We start from the raw sequence: 19,938 nt of genomic DNA on the forward strand, positions 1-19,938 counted from the left end.
ACATAGTTACATAGGGTTGAAAAAAGACCAGAGTCCATCAAGTTCAACCCATCCAAGTAAACCCAGCACCCACAACCCACACCTACCAATCTATACACTCACATACATACACTATATATACAACCACTAATACTAACTGTAGATATTAGTATCACAATAGCCTTGGATATTCTGATTGTTCAAGAACTCATCCAGGTCCCTCTTATAGGCATTAACAGAATCTGCCATTACCACATCACTAGGAAGGGCATTCCCCAACCTCACTGCCCTCACCGTGAAAAACCACCTACGCTGCTTCAAATGGAAGCTCTGTTCCTCTAATCTAAAGGGGGGGCCTCTGGTGCAATTTTTGTGCGGAAATTATTTTCTTTATCACTCCATACTACAGGGTGGGCCATTCACAACACATCAACACAATTTCTATCTGCTCCTCACGTGTTAACCTCTGCGACATGTCAATGGCTGTAAACAAAGAGAAACTTGTAAATAACTGATGAAAGAATAAAGTTACATTAAAAACAAGCACACCATTGTTTTTCTTGTGAAATTCCCAATAAGTTTGATGTGTCACATGACCCTCTTCCCTCTTCCTATTGAAAAAACAAAAGTTGGATCCAAAATGGCCGACTTCAAAATGGCCACCATGGTCACCACCCATCTTGAAAAGTTCTCCCCCTCACATATACTAATGTGCCACAAACAGGAAGTTAATATCACCAACCATTGCCATTTTATTAAGGTGTATCCATATAAATGGCCCACCCTGTAGATTCATTGGCAGGGACCCAATGCCAAAATAATTCTGTCACAAACTCTTTGAAGTCTACAACATCTCTGGGACAGCCCTGCACACATCAAAGTTACCCACTTAGAGGGAGTCCTCCGAGCATTAGCGAATATATAGTTAATAGTAAAAAGCTAACTTGTGTTTGTGTTACTAGACACTATTTTCTGCTGTTTGCAAAATATTGAGGGTACATTTTATAGCACAGTATCAGCTCGCTACTAGCTGCGATTTTAATAGTAAATTTCCCTGAGGACTGAAGTATTGTACGGTACATTAGGAACACAGCTGTCTCAGTGTTTTTACTTCTGGTGCTTCACTTATTTCTGTTAGCAAGAAAAAGGGTGTGGGGCATGGCTAGTAAATCTGCAGCATGGCTAGTAAATCTGCAGCATTGCAGGATTGTTGGAAAATATCACATAGGGGTTGGATCAGACCTTTTGCTTAATATTGCACGCAGCCCTTAGGACACCCTTTATTACTAGATGATACTACCGACTGAAGTCATAATTTGAAAAATGCAGTATATCTTAGGAGAGGAGGGCAGACTGTATAGAAACTATTCACAGTTTGGGGCCAATTTGATTTTTTTTCCAAAATGTCACCCTTAAAGGAGAAGGAAAGGCTAATAAAGAGTTAATCTCAAGCTGCAGGCATACCTTCAGTTGTCTCAATAGTGCCCTTAAGGCTAATGCCAGACGTGGCGTTTTTACGCTGTGTATTTTCTCCGCCTAAAAACGCCGCACAAGCCACACAGCCCCTGACTATGGCATTTTTCAGCCTAGTACTGGTGACGTAGCAAATCCCGTGGTGCTAATAGTGCGAAATAGTAAAAACGCTGCGTATTTCCGCAAGGTCTGGCAGCTGCCTTTGTGTACACATAGGAATAGGTTGCTGTGCAAATAGCAGCGTATTTCGGCAAACACATGAAAAGTCTGTGGTAACGTGTTTTCTAGCGTATTTACGCATAGTATGTTTTCCATCCAGCCGCCGAGAGAATTAGAAAATACACAGCATAAAAACGCCACGTCTGGCATCAGCCTTAGTCTCCCCATATTTCACTTGTTCAGATGATCAGAAGCCAAACAGGAAGAAAAAACGCTGAGCTGTGTAAAGAAAGTTCCCATAATGCCTCGCTCCTGCACAGACACCGGGACCAAGTGAACGTGCTCAGTTAGTAAGACTATGAGTCAGCTTCCTGCTGATTGGCTCAGATCCACATTCCTAAGGAGGGGAGTGAGTTCTTAGCATTCTTGAGGGAGGGGGGAGCAGGAGAGAGGAGACAGCAGAGAGCTGTGTGTCTCTGGCAGAGGAAAACAGACTCAACAAATCTTTTGACAGAACTCAGTGCAGCGTTTCTGTGAGTGCTTATGGCTGTATTTACACAGACCTTTCTGATAAAGCTTACTTAGTTTTTACCTTTCTTTCTCCTTTAAGACGAACACCCAATAAATAGCTTGCACCTGAAACAATTATCTTCACCTGCATCATTTTTTGGTATTGCAATGGCCCTAGAGCATGGGTTTCCAAAGTGAAGGGAGGCCTATCCTAAATGCCAATTTCAGTGAAATTTGAGTCTGAATGATTATTTACTGTTGTACTGTTCCCTGGAGGTATAGTGTTTGTTAGAACCAGGCGCCTGTTAGGGCCCCGAGTCTTTGGCCTTGTTTTGAACTTTTTCAACCAACAGTTGAATGCAAAAAGATGGCTGAAAAAAGGGTAAAGACATTTGCATGTGAGTTCTATGCTTTAGGTGCAAATCAGTGTCATACATAGAGGCACTACTCAACGGGAAACCTGGAACAACACTTCCTAAACCAGGGTCCCCTTGAGTTCACTGCTCTGCAGTTGAAAAAAACCACTACAGAGAGGAGCGGGTGCAGAGAATATTTTGATGCTGTACATTTGCACATCCATTTCCAGATTAGCATTTCAGTGTAGGAACTAAATTATCCCAAGTAGTTTTCTGGCCAACAGGTAAGTATTTTGTTTTCGGACAGGGGATATATAAAGCCATAGTCCTGTACCAGGAAACACACTTAAAAAAATGGGTGCAACCCCAACTATAACCAATTCCTTTTCATACTATTTTACCACTACATTGTTTCATAAAAACAAACAGTGGTTTTATTTGTTATTATTCATATTTTCCTTTAAAACTAGTAAATATAGGTCTGGACATGAGCCATACAGCCGCAGTATCTGAATCGCGGCAGACAGTAATATAATTGCATAAATGCAGGAAGGGAAGTAAAGCTGAGCCTTTTAACTAGAAGGATCCCAGCTGTGAGAGGGAATTCACACAATACAATGGGATTCCACTGGCAGATATTCATACAATCTGTTTGCCTTTTGGTGAATATTCTGCTCCCCTGGCTCGTCCATCAGAAAGTCAGTTTATGGGTGAAATTTGCTATGGAACAGTCAAGAAACTCAAACCATATATTTTTCTTTCCTAGAATTAGACTCCCTGCAGTAAAATATCCATCCTTTTCATGCACGTACTCGAGCACAAATTTAATGAGCAGTATGCTTTTGGTAATTTAATTGGCTGCTTTTTTTTTTTTTTTTTTAAATCTATAGTGCAGAAAGAAATTCTAATAATGCTCATGGACATATATCAAGTCAATACTAGTAAATTATTAAAAGTGCATGAAGATAGAAATAATGCAATATAAATGTGTATAGACCTACAGAAGGGGTAGCACTTCGGGCTTGCAGCTCTGGGGTCCCGAATCCAATCCCAGCCAGGGCACTATCTGAAAGGCGTTAAATGTCTCTTGTGTCTGCGTGGGTTTCCTCTGGGTACTCTGGGTTCCTCCACATTCACATACAGGCAGGTTTATTGGCTTCTGACTAAACTGACCATATGTGTGAATGTGATAGGTACCCATAGACTAAGCTCCTCTGGGGCAGGAACTGATGTGAATGAATAGTCTTTGTAAAGTCCTTCAAAAATGTGTTGGCACTATATAAATAACAGGAAATACATTAATATAGCCTTGCTCTCTTCATCTCAGGACTAACCAACCCACAACCTACAGAAGCAGTGTGGTCTCTTCTGTGTGAGTAATTAGCTCCCTGTACTCTAACCTTCTGAACTAGATAGATTACATACCACCCTTTTTTTGTTTTTAATTTAATGCGATCACTTCCTCCTGTTCAGTTATCACTATCCTTATGCTTAATGCCCATAACACCATTGCAACTCTAAAATGAAGTTGCAAAGCCAGTGACACTATACGACAGGGTAGTTTTAGTTGAATTTGTTGGCACTAATCAAATGACAACCAGAGACCAGTAAAATGCACTTTTATCCATTTGTATATTTAAAATAAATATAGAAATATTATAATGTGGGAGGATCAACTCTAGTAAAGTTTAAAGTGTTTTTCAATCCAGTTGAGTGCAGACGAGTGAATAAGCATAATAATGGGTTAACAAAAGTATCCAATATTTAATGGGATATTTATTTTTAGAAAGTGTCTTGGGGTGGATCCACTCTCTCCAAAAGGGAAAAAATATAACGGTTATTATCCAATATCTTTACCATTCCCACAGCAAAGGGGAATTGTATTTGGGACAGTGTAGGAACCACTGCACTATTCCTTTTGACAGGTATCAGTTTGAAAAGGGCAAGTGGGAATTGCTTCAAAAAAGCACACATTTTGGATCCGTACATTGAAGGATGCGCTTTGCCAGTATTCGCATTGGCTAGACTGAAGGAGTAGGAAGCAGCTAATGTGCCTTCATTTATTATTTTTTTCTTTTATTAGAAAACGTGCTCAGTGCGCCATGTTTATGGATTTTCTTTTAAAAACAGACCGCAGTAGCAGAGCAAACACAGCCATTGCAACAAATCCAAGGACAGACAGGGAACCAACAGCAAGATGGCCTACAGGACTTGTGTGATCTAGAACAGATACAAATAGGAAAATCAATGGCTTTAGTGAGCAAGGTTACTAAAACATCAATTGTGCATTCAATTTGTGCAAGGTTTGGTGTTTAGAGCAATTACCTTTATGCTGGATGGAGGACTCTAGATCCACAACCAGGACAGGACCTGGCAGACTCACTGTAGATGTTTTTCTATACGTGGATAGCTCATCTGAAAAATACATTCAGTAAAGATGAAGGCTTAGTCCTCATCTCTCAGCCAATCAAAGTCTGCCACTAGAATACTCCCTCGCATCTCACAGATTTGGCTTCTCCAATGTTCACTGCATGGATTCCAATAAAGAATAACTTACAAAAACCTCTTTTCATAGACCTACTGCACCTCATTACATCTCTTCCACTGTCTTTATATGTTCCTGGTTATCTCCTCTATTCATCTTTATATGCCCTACCCACATCCAGAGCAATCTCCCATCTTAAACCTTTTCCCTTCTACCTTTTATCACTGCCATTTCATGCTTGAATTCCTCCAATTCCAAGCCTAAGCCTAAGCCTAAACTTGAATACTCCCTCTTACTAATGCTGTTATCAGTCTTGGAACTTGTAGCCAAATGCCTCATTTTTAACTGAACTCTCAACTTTTAGTGCTTGGTATCTATTTTATTTAATTATTTTTTGTTTATTACATTGTACCCCTCTGTTTTATTAATGTATAGTTAAAAAACACACAGCATAGAACTTTACTTAAACAATATGCATACCTCTTTTTCTTCTCCCCGCAGAACAAGTCTTTGAACATATAGAGAAATCAGGAGCTAGTTTGTTGCATATAATTGCATGGCAATGAAAGTAGACCTGGAAGAGGTTGGATGGAGATAGTGACCAAGAAATGGAAAAAACACCAACCAGTTAGTAGTTTCTAAGCTGCATGCATGATTAAAGGTTACTAATAGGCAGTCATAGCAGAGAAGTTTTGTTCCAAAGTCCAGTTAACTAATCAGGCACCCAACCATCCAGTGGTAATTACCCAAGTATTGAATGGTAATTACCAAACCGTCCATTGATAATTTTCCCCATAAGATCAATTTAATTGTAATCTTTAGGAGATATTTTTACCTCTGCAGAATAAGCAGTAACGCATGTAGAAAAAGACTGCATCCCCAGTAAAAACCTGTGTATGTTGTGTCAAGTGAACATTAACCTCAGATGAATAGGGCATATTCTCCCTTTACATGGTATTGCTAGTTCATCCGTAACACATGGGAAAGTAATTTAATAGTGGTTAATGAGACAAAGGTATTAATGGTTACATTGTGAGACCTATAGGGAGTCTGAACAGTTATGTCCTATAAACAAAAATTTGATACAGACTATGAACAGGCAACAGTCTTTTTACACTTAATATTTATCTGTTGGTATTTAGTGCTCTCAAAAATAAGCAGGATATAATCATTTCTCACCAGGTTACTTGATGTGTCTCCGCCCAACACAAAAGCAAAGGTCTTGACTTCAAACCTCTTCCTGTGACTTGGTCTTGCCACATCTATGCCAACAGGATGAAAGACTGTCCAAAGATTATCCATCTGCTCTTGGCAGCTGAAAGGTTAAAAATCAGCATTTTGAATATCTCGGGTTCTTAATATGGTCAGGAATGGACAAATGCATTATATATAAATATGGAGTTGCTCCAACTGTCACATTATACAGCTCCTTAGAAACAAGGGTGAAATATATGAAAAGTGATCTGTGACAACACGAGGCATGACAGATAGGTCAATGCACTTCGGCATAGAAAGATATTTAGTAGTGCAATGTAAAACTTGAGTGACCTTAGGACCCCCCCAAAAAACCCATGGAAACTTGAGCTGTGACACCAGTAAATCAGTGTCTTCATAAATTCCATCACCATTGCCTGTTATAAACACTTCATATATGGCTACATACCCATTTACAACAACATTCCACTGGGGAGAAGAGTTTTGATTTGGAGTCATTGTTGCCCAGCAATCATCCAGCACTAGGTCAATGTTTGGATCATTGCGATTCAGAACTTGTACTTCTAGGAATATTGGGTCAAGCAGAGTTTTCACAACTGGATACTGGTTATTACTGTAAGCTGTTCCATAGGAGACATCTATGGTGAGAAAAAAACCCACATAAGATCAAGCAGCTCCTGCAATCTAAGGAACCACAATCCATGGTTTTCATAGGAAGATAATGAAAAATGTGTTCAACCCCCTATGACTCAACATTTCCTGAACACCTGGGGGTAGAGCCCTACTTTACATATCAGCATGTTATCTATCTATCTATTTATATCTATATCTATATATTTACCATCTATCTTAAACCTCTCACTGCTCCTTACCTCTGCACTTATATCTCTGAATTCTTCTGTAAGTGAATCTAATGTAGCTTCATCAGCATACCCCCCAACTGTCCTGCTTTAAGCGGGACAGTCCCGCTTTCTATAGCGCATCCCGCTGTCCCGGATAGTTCCCTGAATGTCCCGCATTTTCGTAATAGATTACGGAAATGCGGGACATTCATAGAAGGATCCGTGACAGCAGGATGAGAGGTCTTAAGCTGAGTGCTCCGACTCCTTGGGCTACTTCTCTTCTTATGTGGCTCCTTCTCCAGCGGTCCCTGGCCCTTTTATAATGTTGCGCCCGTGCGTAATGACTTCACACGTACACACGTGGCGCAACCTTATAAAAAGGGCCTGGGACCGCCGGAGAAGGAGCCACATAAGGAGAGAAGCAGCGCAAGGAGTCGGAGCGCGTATGGGGGGCACCGTGTATGGGGGGCAAAACTGGTAGATAGTTATAACTCACTTATATTTATTATAACATTTGTCCTCCCTGTGTGTAATTCTGTATATTGTAAGATTGTACAGCACTGCGTACCCTTGTGGCGCTTTATAAATAAAGTTATACATACATACATACCTGACTGCCTTCTCTCTATATTTGTATTTTATATGTAGGAGTTGCTATTTAGTTTTCCTTAGGTTGTACAGTATGAGGGTATAGCACATTTGCATCTGATCCCGCCATTGCAACTATATAAAAGGAGTATTTTTAGAAAAAAATGGGGTGTGTTAATTGGGGCGTGGTCACAAAAGTGGGCGTGGCCAAAAAATTGCCGCGCGCACCAAATCATTTTGTCCCTCTTTTTGTTTTTCAAATGTTGGGAGGTATGCATCAGAACTAAACTCAAATTCTACCTTTTGAGCACTAGCACAGTAAAGCAAAGTAAAGTGTTTGACTGGCCTGCCGGGATACCAGGACTATTCCCATTGGGCCCTGACCTTAGTGTTCCCCTGAAGCATGGAGCTTCTAGGTGCTGCTTTTGTTTCATTTACTCCCAGCAGTGAGAAAGATAGGAAAGAGTTAGCTTAGGAGTCTGATGAGGTCAGAGCGACAGAGGTCACATTTATTGCCACAGATAAGCATAACATTTCTCAAATGTGTCTGTGAAGGTTTTGTTACAAAAGCGCCACCTGCCTGTCATTTTCCTAGACTCCTTTATGTTCCGACACCAGCAGGTGACTTTGTTGTAACAAAATTCACTCATTAACAGTACTTAAACCCTTAATATCTTGGAATTTAAAAAAAAAATGAATGTAAATTGCAATAGTGCGTAGAATAGTGCACTCATCAATTTTACATTCACCTATTGTAAAGGTATACTCAGTTGTGTGTATACAAGCAGTACAAAACAGATATAAATACATACCTGGATACATGTTGAGTACAAGAGTGAGGGGACCATCCGTTCTGGCTGAGACTGGGGGAGGCAGAGTCAGCACATTAACAATAACCGATGCATTGCCACCAGTACTGTAGTAGCACCGGACAGTCTGTCTGAAAAAGCATTGGATGAGTACACAGGAGGCATATTATATGCACTGTAGAAGTGCTGAGAATTCAGATGCAAGTATACAGTATTTCAGGTAATTCTATTAGTTCAATGAGAAACAAATTGCTTTCTGAGGTGGAAATGATCTGAACAGTATATCAAGAACTAACTTGCCAGTTCAATTTAATGTGTAAAGGAAAAGTAACCAAGGTATATATAGATTATGCCTGTAATACAGAAAGCTACAAAAACTTGGAAAGTCATTGAGGTGTCCAGAGAGCATACAAAAGACCAGAAAGCTTTATGTTTCAAGCTTTTTAATAGATACAATGGTGTCTGTGCCTGTGAGCAGTATACCAAGGCAACCAATCAAATTATTGCATTCATTGTTCCTGAAAAATCTAGTCACAATGGGTTACTGACCATGGGCAAATTTGCCCAGTATTGATAAATGAGCCCCACTGTCTTAAGTAGCTTGGGGTAAGTTGAACAAAATAATATTTTGTTTTACCAATATGAGCATGAGTAGAAAATTAGGTAGCCTGTTGGTAAGATGAGTTTGTAAAGGCTTTCATACAGGTTATAAGATTCTGAGGTGACATAAGTGTTCTGTCTGGAGCCCCTTATCAGTGGGTCCTGAGTCTGAGAACCATTGGTACATTATTTGAGATACCAAATACTTTATATGCTTAGCGGGGCTGGCATGGCACATTAAAGAAGACTATGCTAAAATACCAGAAGAATCCATAATGCCAAGTTATTCAGCTCCCAGCCTGAAATCATTTACAAGGGGCTCCAGCATGGTTTCCATTAGATTCCCTTCTAACTGCACCAGCTGTCAAGGTGAGACATACACTGTGTTGGTAACACCACATTTCCATGACTTCTGCCATTGAAATGGGGATGTGTGTAGTTTTTGCACACAAAACCTTTTACATTATTTAGAGCAGCCTTACTATCAGTATTCTAAAATAAAGAAAAGATCTAGGTTAGTTTGTGATATTAACCTAAAGGTTCTTACAGCAGATACACCATACAATGAAGAACAGTTTAACCCACGTCACAGACATACCTAAACTCACTGTCTCTGGAGATTTTTCTTGGTGGGAAATCCTTCCACAGGGCGTGAATTTCATTTTCATAAAAAACTCGAGTTCCCACAATCTAAAGAGAAAAAGTATTCACACTATTACCTGATTTTAACCTATTTACACTTTGAAATTTTCAGAGGTGTTTTCTGTACAACTGTTGCAGATTATTTAACCCCAGTGCCTCATCTATTCCAAACAATGGCCTTTATAATAAAATTACAGTGCGCTGCTATATAACATGACCTGGCCGCCATGTGATCAAATACTTTCACATTTCAGGACTTTTGGAAAAAAGCTTCACAAACATAAGTACTGTTCATTATGAGTAATCTAATCTTACCAGGGACCTCCTAAAGCCTTATTAAAATACAGATGTACTCTTCGTAACAAAAGAAATATCAAAAAATAAAACTTTAAACCATGGGTGGTGGCAATGCCACCCTAGGGAACAGGTCCTATAGGAGTATAGGAGATTAAAAAAAATGTACCTATAATTTGATAGTACAGTAAGGCTCTCCACTCTTTGCTTAATAGATTTGGCCTAAAGTCTATAGACCAAGTGATACCTCTTACTGGCTAATTTATTAGATTATATATAGAGCTTAGAGGACAACCTTGATCCCCTCTTCATGCATGAACATGAGCAAAGTGGGGGGGGGGGGGATAGAGAGGAGAGATCTTGAATTTGCAACTCAAATTATTTCTCATCTAAAAGTAGTTTTAGCTAATGATTGTTACATTTCCAGTAATTCAGAGTAATTAGTGGAGGGATCATTGAGCATCACATTTAGATCAGTAGCCTGATGAGAGAATTAAAGCTTTAAGGTTCCTAGTTGCCAGGAACCTGCCTGGAATGACCTGCCCTCACTGAATCAATGTAGGTATTGCTTAAAAGCCACGATACATTTAGAAAAGGCCATATGACTACAAATAGTTTAGGTAATCTTCAAGTCTGCTTGCCCTTTCAAAATGCATTGCATTTACAGACAATACATCCCCTGCAGGAACAGGGGATGTATTTTTTATATCTTCTCTATATTCCAAAATCTACTTACATGCTGTTGTGTATAAACATCTATCAATTCAACCTCAAATAAGGGATGACTAAGACAACCCCAACAACTGCCTGCCTTCAAGTGTATAGAAATCATGGATATTGGTGATTCTATGAACCATATACATAACTCACCTTGACCGTTGTCCCACAGCCATTTAAAGGCACATGGAACCTGAGAAAGTTGTTTGCTATCTGGCTTGGTTGGCAAGTCCCATCCCTCAGCTTCACAGTTGTCAAGTTCAGTTCAGGTTTTGTAAGAGTTGAAACGACTTCAACGTCCATGTAACCATCCAATGTGCATGCTGAAACTAAAACGGTTATGTTTATGGTGGTGGCAGATGTTTCTACATACTATTGATGGAACTATCGGTCAGAAACACTTGCACAGAGGTGCTGATGCCCACTGACCTGTAGCACTTACAAGCAAGGGCAGTTTTAGGGATACACAACGTTCATACCTGTATCAGCATGCTCAGCAGGATCCTTAGTACCTCCAGAACATACTAATAATATTAGCATCGGTACGGGTTTACCATAATAGCTGAAGGTTAGAACCAGAAAGTCCTTGCCATCACCCTGTAGAGGAAAACATTTAATTAGAATAATCCTCCGATATGTAATTTACTGCCCTCTGGTTGTTTAGGTACGTTCATTTATCATCAGGTGATGGTTTTAGTTTACCAACAAGGTGGCAATAACTTGTTCTTGATACAGCCCACTGTGATGGGTCAACTAACCTTTAAGGTAGATCTCTTAATATAAAGCCTGTAGCCATTTCTAGAATCCAGAGTGATTCCATGTTGTTGAAGGTAATAAGAACTCAGTTGTATATCCACACTGTTGACATTTATACCACTCAGGACGCCACCAAAAAATGGAATCAGAACAGTGGCATGTGTAGAATTGCAAGTGGGAGGATCTAAAAGACACAGCTTGTCAGCAACAACTGTGAATGCAAAGTCTGGCAAGAAAACTATAGAAGAATCTGGTATTCTCACCTCTCGCACAGATCATTGGGGTGTCGATAGAAATCTCTGGACTACCAAACTGTGAAACCAGACGAAGGTCTCCCACATAAAGCCTCTTGTTGTCCATCTAAAAACAAAAACACTGTTTAAGCAGGAACTAAATACATAACTGTTTGCAAAATGCAGGAAATGTTTATAAAGCATTAAACTTACACTGAATACATTAAGGCCAAATGCACTGTAGGAAGCCTTAACAGTTAAATAATAGGGATCACTTGATAGCTGGTATCCCTTTTGCCTGGCATCACTTGTGCTGAGTAATGTAGTTCGCCCCTTGAATTTTACTTCCAGGTTCCAGAAAGAAGGAGCAGAAACCGGCATCTGTAAATACAAAAGCCATTGTAACCCCAATTTGGTTTAAAACTCTGTCCAGCTAGGTTGGTTAGAGCATGGCTTACATTGGACTCTCAACAATATTGGTCTTCTATATAAGAATGGTGTTGAGCTATTGTGTAAGCATTCAAACAAATGAAACTGTAACTTTTGATATGTTATAACAATAAAGATTTTGTTGAAATACAAAAATAAAAAAAAGAATGGTGTTGAGCTACACCTTTCCATTGCCAGATGCAATAAAATAAAGATGAGGGTGCCAGGTGTTCTTTGCAAACAGGAACTGAACAATTGATTTGTCCAAGACAAATACAACAGGGAAATGCTCAGCTTCTGAGGTAGAGCAGCAAAATGTCATGTACAGTTAAACAGAGCCAAGTGTTGTAGCACCAGTGTGGGAACCAATTCAGGAAATTAACAGAATGACCCTAGGGTTTCCACCTGAAATGGTGTGTATTCCATACCCATTCCCTTGTCAATACTGCGGTCCCTTCACTGAGGCAGCAGAGCGTCAGGGAGAACTACTTCCCATTATTTCTTCTTGTTGGAACACACAAGCTGCTCTTTCTAGCTAACTCTCAACTGTCTAAAATGTGATATTAAGTGTTCTATTCTGTACACTAACTAATCCTCCTTCACGAGGGTCCCTGCTCCCCAACTTCACTAGAGGGCAAGATCACTTCTGGGCCTTGTTAATCCCAGGCTCCCTGGAACACATTCATCTTGGTCAAGCGAGGAAGGCCAAAGAGGAAGAACCCACCCCCTAACTAGGGTTACCAACTCTCCGATTTTGACCCAGACAGCCCGGTTTTTGGTAGGGCTGTCCAGGTCAAAAACTACCTGCCCGGTTTTCCCAATTTGGAAAATCGGGCAGGATTTTAGAGAACTGACGCAGTGATGATGATCAACGCTTCATAGCCCCGTCCCTGTGATGCGACTTCACGCCCCACCTCCCTGCCCCAAGTTCCCAGTCAGGCGAGGTGGCAACCCTACCCCCTACTAACACTATATTACAGCGTTCAGGCCCTAAGGGCCAATAGTTACACATTTGTAAATAGAAAAATAGCACCTGTCTTCTAACAGGGGCACTGGCCCGGGGTATCAGGTAAGTAATTACAATCACAGGGGGGTGCCTAACATTTTGGCACCCTCCGTGATTTTACCTTTCCTTCTCCTTTAACTGTACCATTAATTTTTTACCACTAATTTGAAGTCAATTCCTAGACAAGGTCCTATAAATCAGAGGCCTGGTTTCAATACTTTTGTCAGTTATATGTGAAACAAATTGTAGGTTCCATTGGACGGGGAGCTGCTAAGCATGACATGATCCATGCTAGGACTTCATGCCAGGGGAAGTGATACGAGATAGGAAAACAAGTGCCATCACAGGATTTGAAACAAAGTAAACATCAAATCTAATTAGCATTAGTGCATGTCGGCCTATATGGGACTAACGTAATCTGGATAATGTTTGATGTGGATCAAAATCACATTAAAACCTAATTTCCTATTTTGCAAATCCTGTGAGTGCTCTGTTTTCCTGGAAATCTATTTATCCCCTGAGGGTCACTAACAAGTTTTCCTTTAGAATGTAAAATACCCACTTCTGTGCTGAAATGCAGTATGTTTGTATTGCACACAAACTGAAAGACTAAAGGTGGCCATACACATTAAGATCCGCTCGCTTGGGGAGGTCGCCAAGCGAGTGGATCTTCTCCCAATATCCCCACCTACGGGTGGGCGATATCGGGCAAATTTAGGCTAATTCGATGGTTTGGCCCTGGGGCTTAATTTTTCTTTAAATCGTCCACATTAAGGGAAAGGGTCTTTGGCCTAATTTATACTACTTGTTTATTTGACCTACACAATCAGTGCTTTAATTTAGTCCTCCCACAGGCAGCATAGGGCAGGCAGAGTATGGCACACACAGGCAGCACTCTTGTCTGCCCTATGCTGCCTGTGTGTGCCATACTCTGCCTGTCTTATGCTGACGGTTTGTGCCATACTCTGCCTGCCCTACCTGTTTGTGCCATACCCTCCCTGCCCTATGCTATGTGCCATAAACTGCCTACTCTATGCTCCCTGTGTGTGCCATACACACAGGCAGCATAGTCCAGGCAGTACCTACAATGTCTGAGGTGTGAACATGTGAACAATGGGGGTGATTATAGCCTGAGCCTGAGGTGTGAACACTGCAGGGGGTTAATGCAGAGATTAAAAGGTGTAAACAACACAGGGGATTACATGTTTAAACAGTACAGCCTGATTACAGCCTGAATCTGAGGTGTGAACTATGAAGGGGGCCAGTTAATCTCAGTACTCCATACCATTTAAAGCTTACTCAAAGGTAAGCCATCAAAGCAGCCAGGTGGGGGGCCACACGGGGGGGGGGGTCGAGGGCCGCCAGTTGGACAGCACTGCAGTAAATTATTGCTCTATAGTGAACTTGAACTATTCTAATGCAAAACAAAAATGTGGCTTTACCTCATCATCAAAACCAGAGAGAGTTCGTGGGATTTTTACCTGGAAGAAATGTAAAAATGCTGTTAGTTTTCATTAACAGTACTTGGAAAGAAGATAAAGAGAAGACTTACTGTCATTGAGTCTTGTGTACAGGTCACTACTGCTCCTCTTGGATCATCTGCCTGAAGTCCATCACAGCTAATTCTGTAGGAAGGAAGTCTCTGTCCCACTGAACCCTTAGAGAATGCAATATGGATGATGTGGCTCCCTGTCTAGAGTCAAACAACTGACTCATTATTGATCCAAGGACAAAAAATCCATTGCTTACTGGATATCATAGGTGTAAATATAACATAAAATATATAAATTATAAAATACTGTATCACCTAATCCTGGTTCCCCCAGCATGTTTCTCTGTCAGCTCTTATTTCGCTTACTATAAATTAGATATGTACCTTCTGATCTAAATACATGAATATATTATGAGGTTTATTACTAACAGGGAAGGGCATGGCAAAGGCAAGACTTAGATCTGACAAGGCTATTACCATAAAAACAGATTACATAAAAATGTAACAGATCAAATAAAAAGGATGGATACTCTTGCACCAGGTAAGTACTATGCTAACTAGGTTAGAGCTTATCACTACAGGCCTCAGATTGCAAATGGTCTGTGCAGTTAACAAACACCCACATCACTACAGTGACCCTCGCATCCACTGAATTACAAGTGTGCAATCCAGATTAATCCAATTCAGCCCGGGGCAAAGATTTGGGTTTTAACCATGGATGTTAGTGCCATTGTACCAACACATATACCCATATTAGGTTTACACAACAAATAATCTGTGTAGGTGGGCCCTAAGTAAAAAAAAAGTACGCACTGGGCCCTGGTTTAAAAGGGTATGAAGGAAATGTGGTGCCTAAATGAGCAACCATATCCACTAACTCATTTTATTGCCCCTTTATTTAAATGCATAGCATCTCTGTGCACTTGGCCAGCATCCACAGCAAGAGGTTATTGTGCAGCACAGCTCTAAGTGTGGGGGCAGAGGTGAAGTTCAGCAAGAATAGGGCAAGTTAGGCAAGAATACAGGGCAGATTTCCCAGTTCTTCATCTGATTTTAAACATTTATGCATATTAACGTTCAACTATAAAATATTTTACCTTTAGCTGGCCATGCACAGGCTGACATTTAACAAATACTCTGCCATTCCTGACCCAATCAGCAGCTTTTGGGCTTATACATGGGGAGACCCATCTGATTGGCATTTGGCTAGATACGTATTGAGCATTAGTGATGTTTGGGTCCAAAAAAGTTCTGCCTGTGCCAAACCTAATCTGCCCTCACCCACCCCATCTTGATATATATATATATATATACACCCATAGGAAACAAGATGAGGAACTGAAGGGCAAAAGCAGGAACACTGCTGAAAGTGCAATTCTCTGTCGTCATCACTGGGCAGGTGCAAGGTTATAAATTAAAGCAGTAGATACTTTCATGTTGGGCTGGAGGAGAGTGTGGCCCACCACACAGCTGAATTGGATGGCCTTAACCTGTCCTGAAGGTTCTGGGCCAGCCAACATACTATTAAGAATGCTCCCCCTCCTGATGATTCTGTACTGCCAACAACCACATCAAATTGAGTGGCCAAGTCCAGCAGAGATCCATTTGGCATGCTCACCACATAAACAGCTTTTCAGTATCTATGGCCAAATCATGGCAGACGTTTATTCCTTCCACTTTCCTTGCAGACACTTCCCCAGGCCAAAGTGCAGTTAATATAAATGAGCCTTTTAGATAGAAAGTAATGATCCTAAGTGATTAGGAGTTTGACCCTGAGTATTTATCTACAGCATCAGCTATATATTCAGCACATAACCACTGTTTGTTTTTTTACCAAAAGAAGTGATTAGAAAACCATCCCCCATGCAAGTACAACATTCCCAGAAATGTCAGAGTAAATAATTTCCCCCATAATTACATAGCCTCAATTACCCATTGCTTTCAGTTATGAACATATCCATTATCCTGAGGACAATAGTCTGTTAACAAATCTAAAATGGCATTTTATTGGTCCCCTTTTACTTTCCCAGGCACTGTCAGAACTAATCAGAGAGAAATCAGAAAAGATGAGATCACATAGGTTACTTCTTCCCCAACATGACAAGAGGTCTTACTAGTCTAAATGAGTCCATTTCCAGAAACAATTTAAATTCTAGATCAGTATCCCCGAGTTCAGAAACCATTAGTACTAACAGTAAATGGCTTAATGATATATTTGCTTGAGTGCCCACAGCCGCTGCAGGCTGAAGCTGGCCGAGCAGCACCTTTGTATTGGTCCTTTAATGGAGCTATTAAAGTTGGAGGAAACAAAAGTACAAGGTCCTACCTGATATTCAGCGCATTTGTATGGAACAGTTAGAGTTTTACCATCCACAAAATGTCCACAGTCTAATATCTGACCACCAGTTGAATCTGTAAAAGCACAGTATAGCACAGAATTGCATATTATATTGTCTATGCAATTTAAGACACAACACAATTTGCAAGTGAGGATTTATTTGCATTTTAACTGCAAGAATTATTCGTTCTGCCCAAAACACAGAGGTGAATCCCAAAGTGCTCTCAGGCCATCTCGCAGCAGAAAGGTCAACACTAATGACATATTTTCAAGGAACGAGCAACAGTCTCTTACCTACAATATGAAGAGTCTGCCAGGCATTCAAGCGAAACCCTTTGGGTTTCCTTACCAGTATTTCATCATTGAGGCATGTAACCGACCCTGGAATAAAACAGTGACTTTCATTTACTCAAGAAGATAAAGAGTCCCACAGCAACCAATAAACTCCCAGTTATAAACTCTTCCAGAATCAAGTTGCTTCCATGACCTATGAAATGCATGAAACATAGTCTTGGAATTTCAACTAGTTTAAGAGGGGGGCTTGGTACCTGCTCTGTTTCATGGTGATGATCTACCAATGACTGAGGCTGTGGGGAATTCTTGAGCGCTACTCATTTGTCACTCTCTGCGGTCTACAACAGGGGGAACTCATAGTCATAACTCAACCATTCAATGATTTTTGTTTTCAAAGCTATGATGGCTACTTTAATTCCATGCATGCAGGGGTGTACACTCTATAGAATTAAGCAGCTTTTTATGAATATCAGCATTTGTTGGGTTTCACTGGCTAGTTCAAGTTATGATAACTAGAACAGAATAGGATAGGCCTGGAGATTAGGCAGGGTAAACTGAATGGATTAAATATTGTTCCAGTCCAGTTTTGGGATGCAATAATAGTGCCCCCTGACTGGAGCAGGAGTACAGAGGCCCAGCCGGGTCCTGACTTGCACAATAAAGGATGAAGTGGGGCCCAGTAACTTTTTTGCCTTGAGTCATTCCTCCGTGGCCAAATGGCTTACTGTATGGCACCCAAGAAACATGGTTCCACCTTCAGCATTTGTCATGTGTTCTAAAACAGGTAGGGCTAGAATATTTATGCTCCATGAGCAACTTTTATGTCACTGATATGGGGTGCTTGCCTACTCCATTATTACTAGTTTTAAAACATAAATGGTTGCATAGGGTGAACAGTAATTACTCATTACATACTTATTGCAAAATTTGTTTGTAAATTGTTTGCAAAATACATAATATAAAGATGAGCTTTCCCTTTAATATCCAGGAATACATGGAAGTTGATCCCTTATAGTGGATTTAGTATAGTATTTTAATACAATACCACGTCTACCTTAAAAATGCTAAATGGTTAATCATTAATGGTGACTGCACTGGATTTATTGTAATCATGAGGAATGTATATTCCTGGTTTAAAAGTTCCAGGAACCATGGAGGAAAACACTTTAAACAGATTTTATTTTACCCAGTTGTAAAAAGAGTGCATAGTTAAAGAGTCAGACGTTATACATAAGCCCGTATTCTGCAGGGCTAATTACTAATCAGATCAGGCTCATGTAACCAAGCAGAATACGGAGTAATCAGACCTCTAACATGTGCTTAATACAAAGGATTAGTAGCATTAATATATGTTGCTAAACATTCAATATATGTTGCTAAACATTCAATATATGTTGCTAAACATTCAAGCATTGCAACCAAAGCCATTATAATTTTTTTTAAAAGTTAACGACCAATAAAGCCAACAGAGTTGTATAGCTGATTAATGGAGTTTGTTATAGGGTAACTCCCTTTAAAACTGGATTAGGATTAAATGTACATGGTGTATAGCCATGCAGCATAGGGGTTTTACATAACTACCATAGAGTGTTATACAGATTTCTTCAATGACAGTTACCTGGAAAATCAAGGGTTTCCATAGCCTCACATATTGACACCAGAATGCAACCAAAAATGAAAAACCTGAAAGACAAAAAACTTTCAATTAGTATAAGGTTTTATATGCCAAGACACATAAAGGACAATAATATTTACCAGGCATTAGTGAAGTATTCAGGTACATGTGCTGGGATCTTAGAAGAACACCCCATTAGTGAAAGCAAAATTCAGCCCCCCACTTTAACCACTCTATAACTCCCCTTGTAAACTGTGAGAATGGCAAAACTTAAGCTCCTCCTCCCTAATGTCTATATATGTGTTGTGTTAATTAGCCATACAGCCAATAGGTTTAACTTTAAGGTTGCTTGTCACATGTTCCATAAGTGTAACCCTTTGAGTTCAGGTTGCTCTTTCCTCAGGTTTCTCACAGATATGATATTATTTTGCCATTTACACCTTAGTGTAGGGTTACCATCTCACCCCATTAAAAGAGGACACTTATTGAATACACATGCTGCACGTTTGATGTATGGATCAATGATTTGTTTGCAGTCAATAGGTGTCCTGTTTTAAAGGGGTGGGATGGTAAACCTACCTTATTGGTTCTTACAGCTTGGGCCACTCAGTCTCTGAATGCACCATCATACGATGTCAAGACAAACCTGAGATGTGGGGCATTAATATTGTTTTATAGGCTCTGTGTTTGTGGTAGGAATCTATTGTAAACCACTAAAGTAGGCATAAGCTACATGAACAACTTAAATACTTATAACAGGGATACTAAACCCTGCTGCACTGCACTGCTCTGCTCAACCAAACTTTACTCAACTGTTGTTGGACTACAAACCCCTGAATAATGTAACATGTAATATGGTTGAGACATGCTGGGAGCTGTAGTCCAGCAACATCAAGGTCGTATTCTTACAGCAATATTGCACAATACAAATCTCCAGGGGCTGCATTAAAATGCAAAAAATCCTCCAATGAGAATCCCAGCTGATCTGTGTAAATAAGGCTCCCTGTTCTTTGTTCCTGCAATTGGAGTTGGGAGCAATAAGCACAGTTTCCCAGCACTGAACAAGTCTGTTCTTTACCCCCATTTCTGATTCCAGTGTCATATAA

The 19,938-nt window shown here is 40.2% G+C and overlaps 1 protein-coding gene across 1 annotated transcript; it reads right to left on the minus strand.

Annotated features, from left to right (window-relative positions):
* Window positions 1-4,551: 4,551 nt before the first annotated feature.
* Window positions 4,552-19,082, minus strand: zp2 (zona pellucida glycoprotein 2). The gene is given in 18 exon segments (NM_203524.1): window positions 4,552-4,697; window positions 4,803-4,892; window positions 5,443-5,536; window positions 6,142-6,277; window positions 6,626-6,815; window positions 8,420-8,547; window positions 9,615-9,706; window positions 10,823-10,998; window positions 11,149-11,266; window positions 11,428-11,609; window positions 11,689-11,785; window positions 11,872-12,039; window positions 14,536-14,574; window positions 14,646-14,786; window positions 16,912-16,997; window positions 17,218-17,304; window positions 18,836-18,900; window positions 18,973-19,082. Coding segments are annotated over 18 exon segments (2,073 nt in total). The 5' UTR covers window positions 19,029-19,082; the 3' UTR covers window positions 4,552-4,569.
* Window positions 19,083-19,938: the final 856 nt, after the last annotated feature.

Source organism: Xenopus tropicalis, chromosome 9 (assembly GCF_000004195.4).
Source record: "Xenopus tropicalis strain Nigerian chromosome 9, UCB_Xtro_10.0, whole genome shotgun sequence".
NCBI lineage: Eukaryota > Metazoa > Chordata > Amphibia > Anura > Pipidae > Xenopus > Xenopus tropicalis.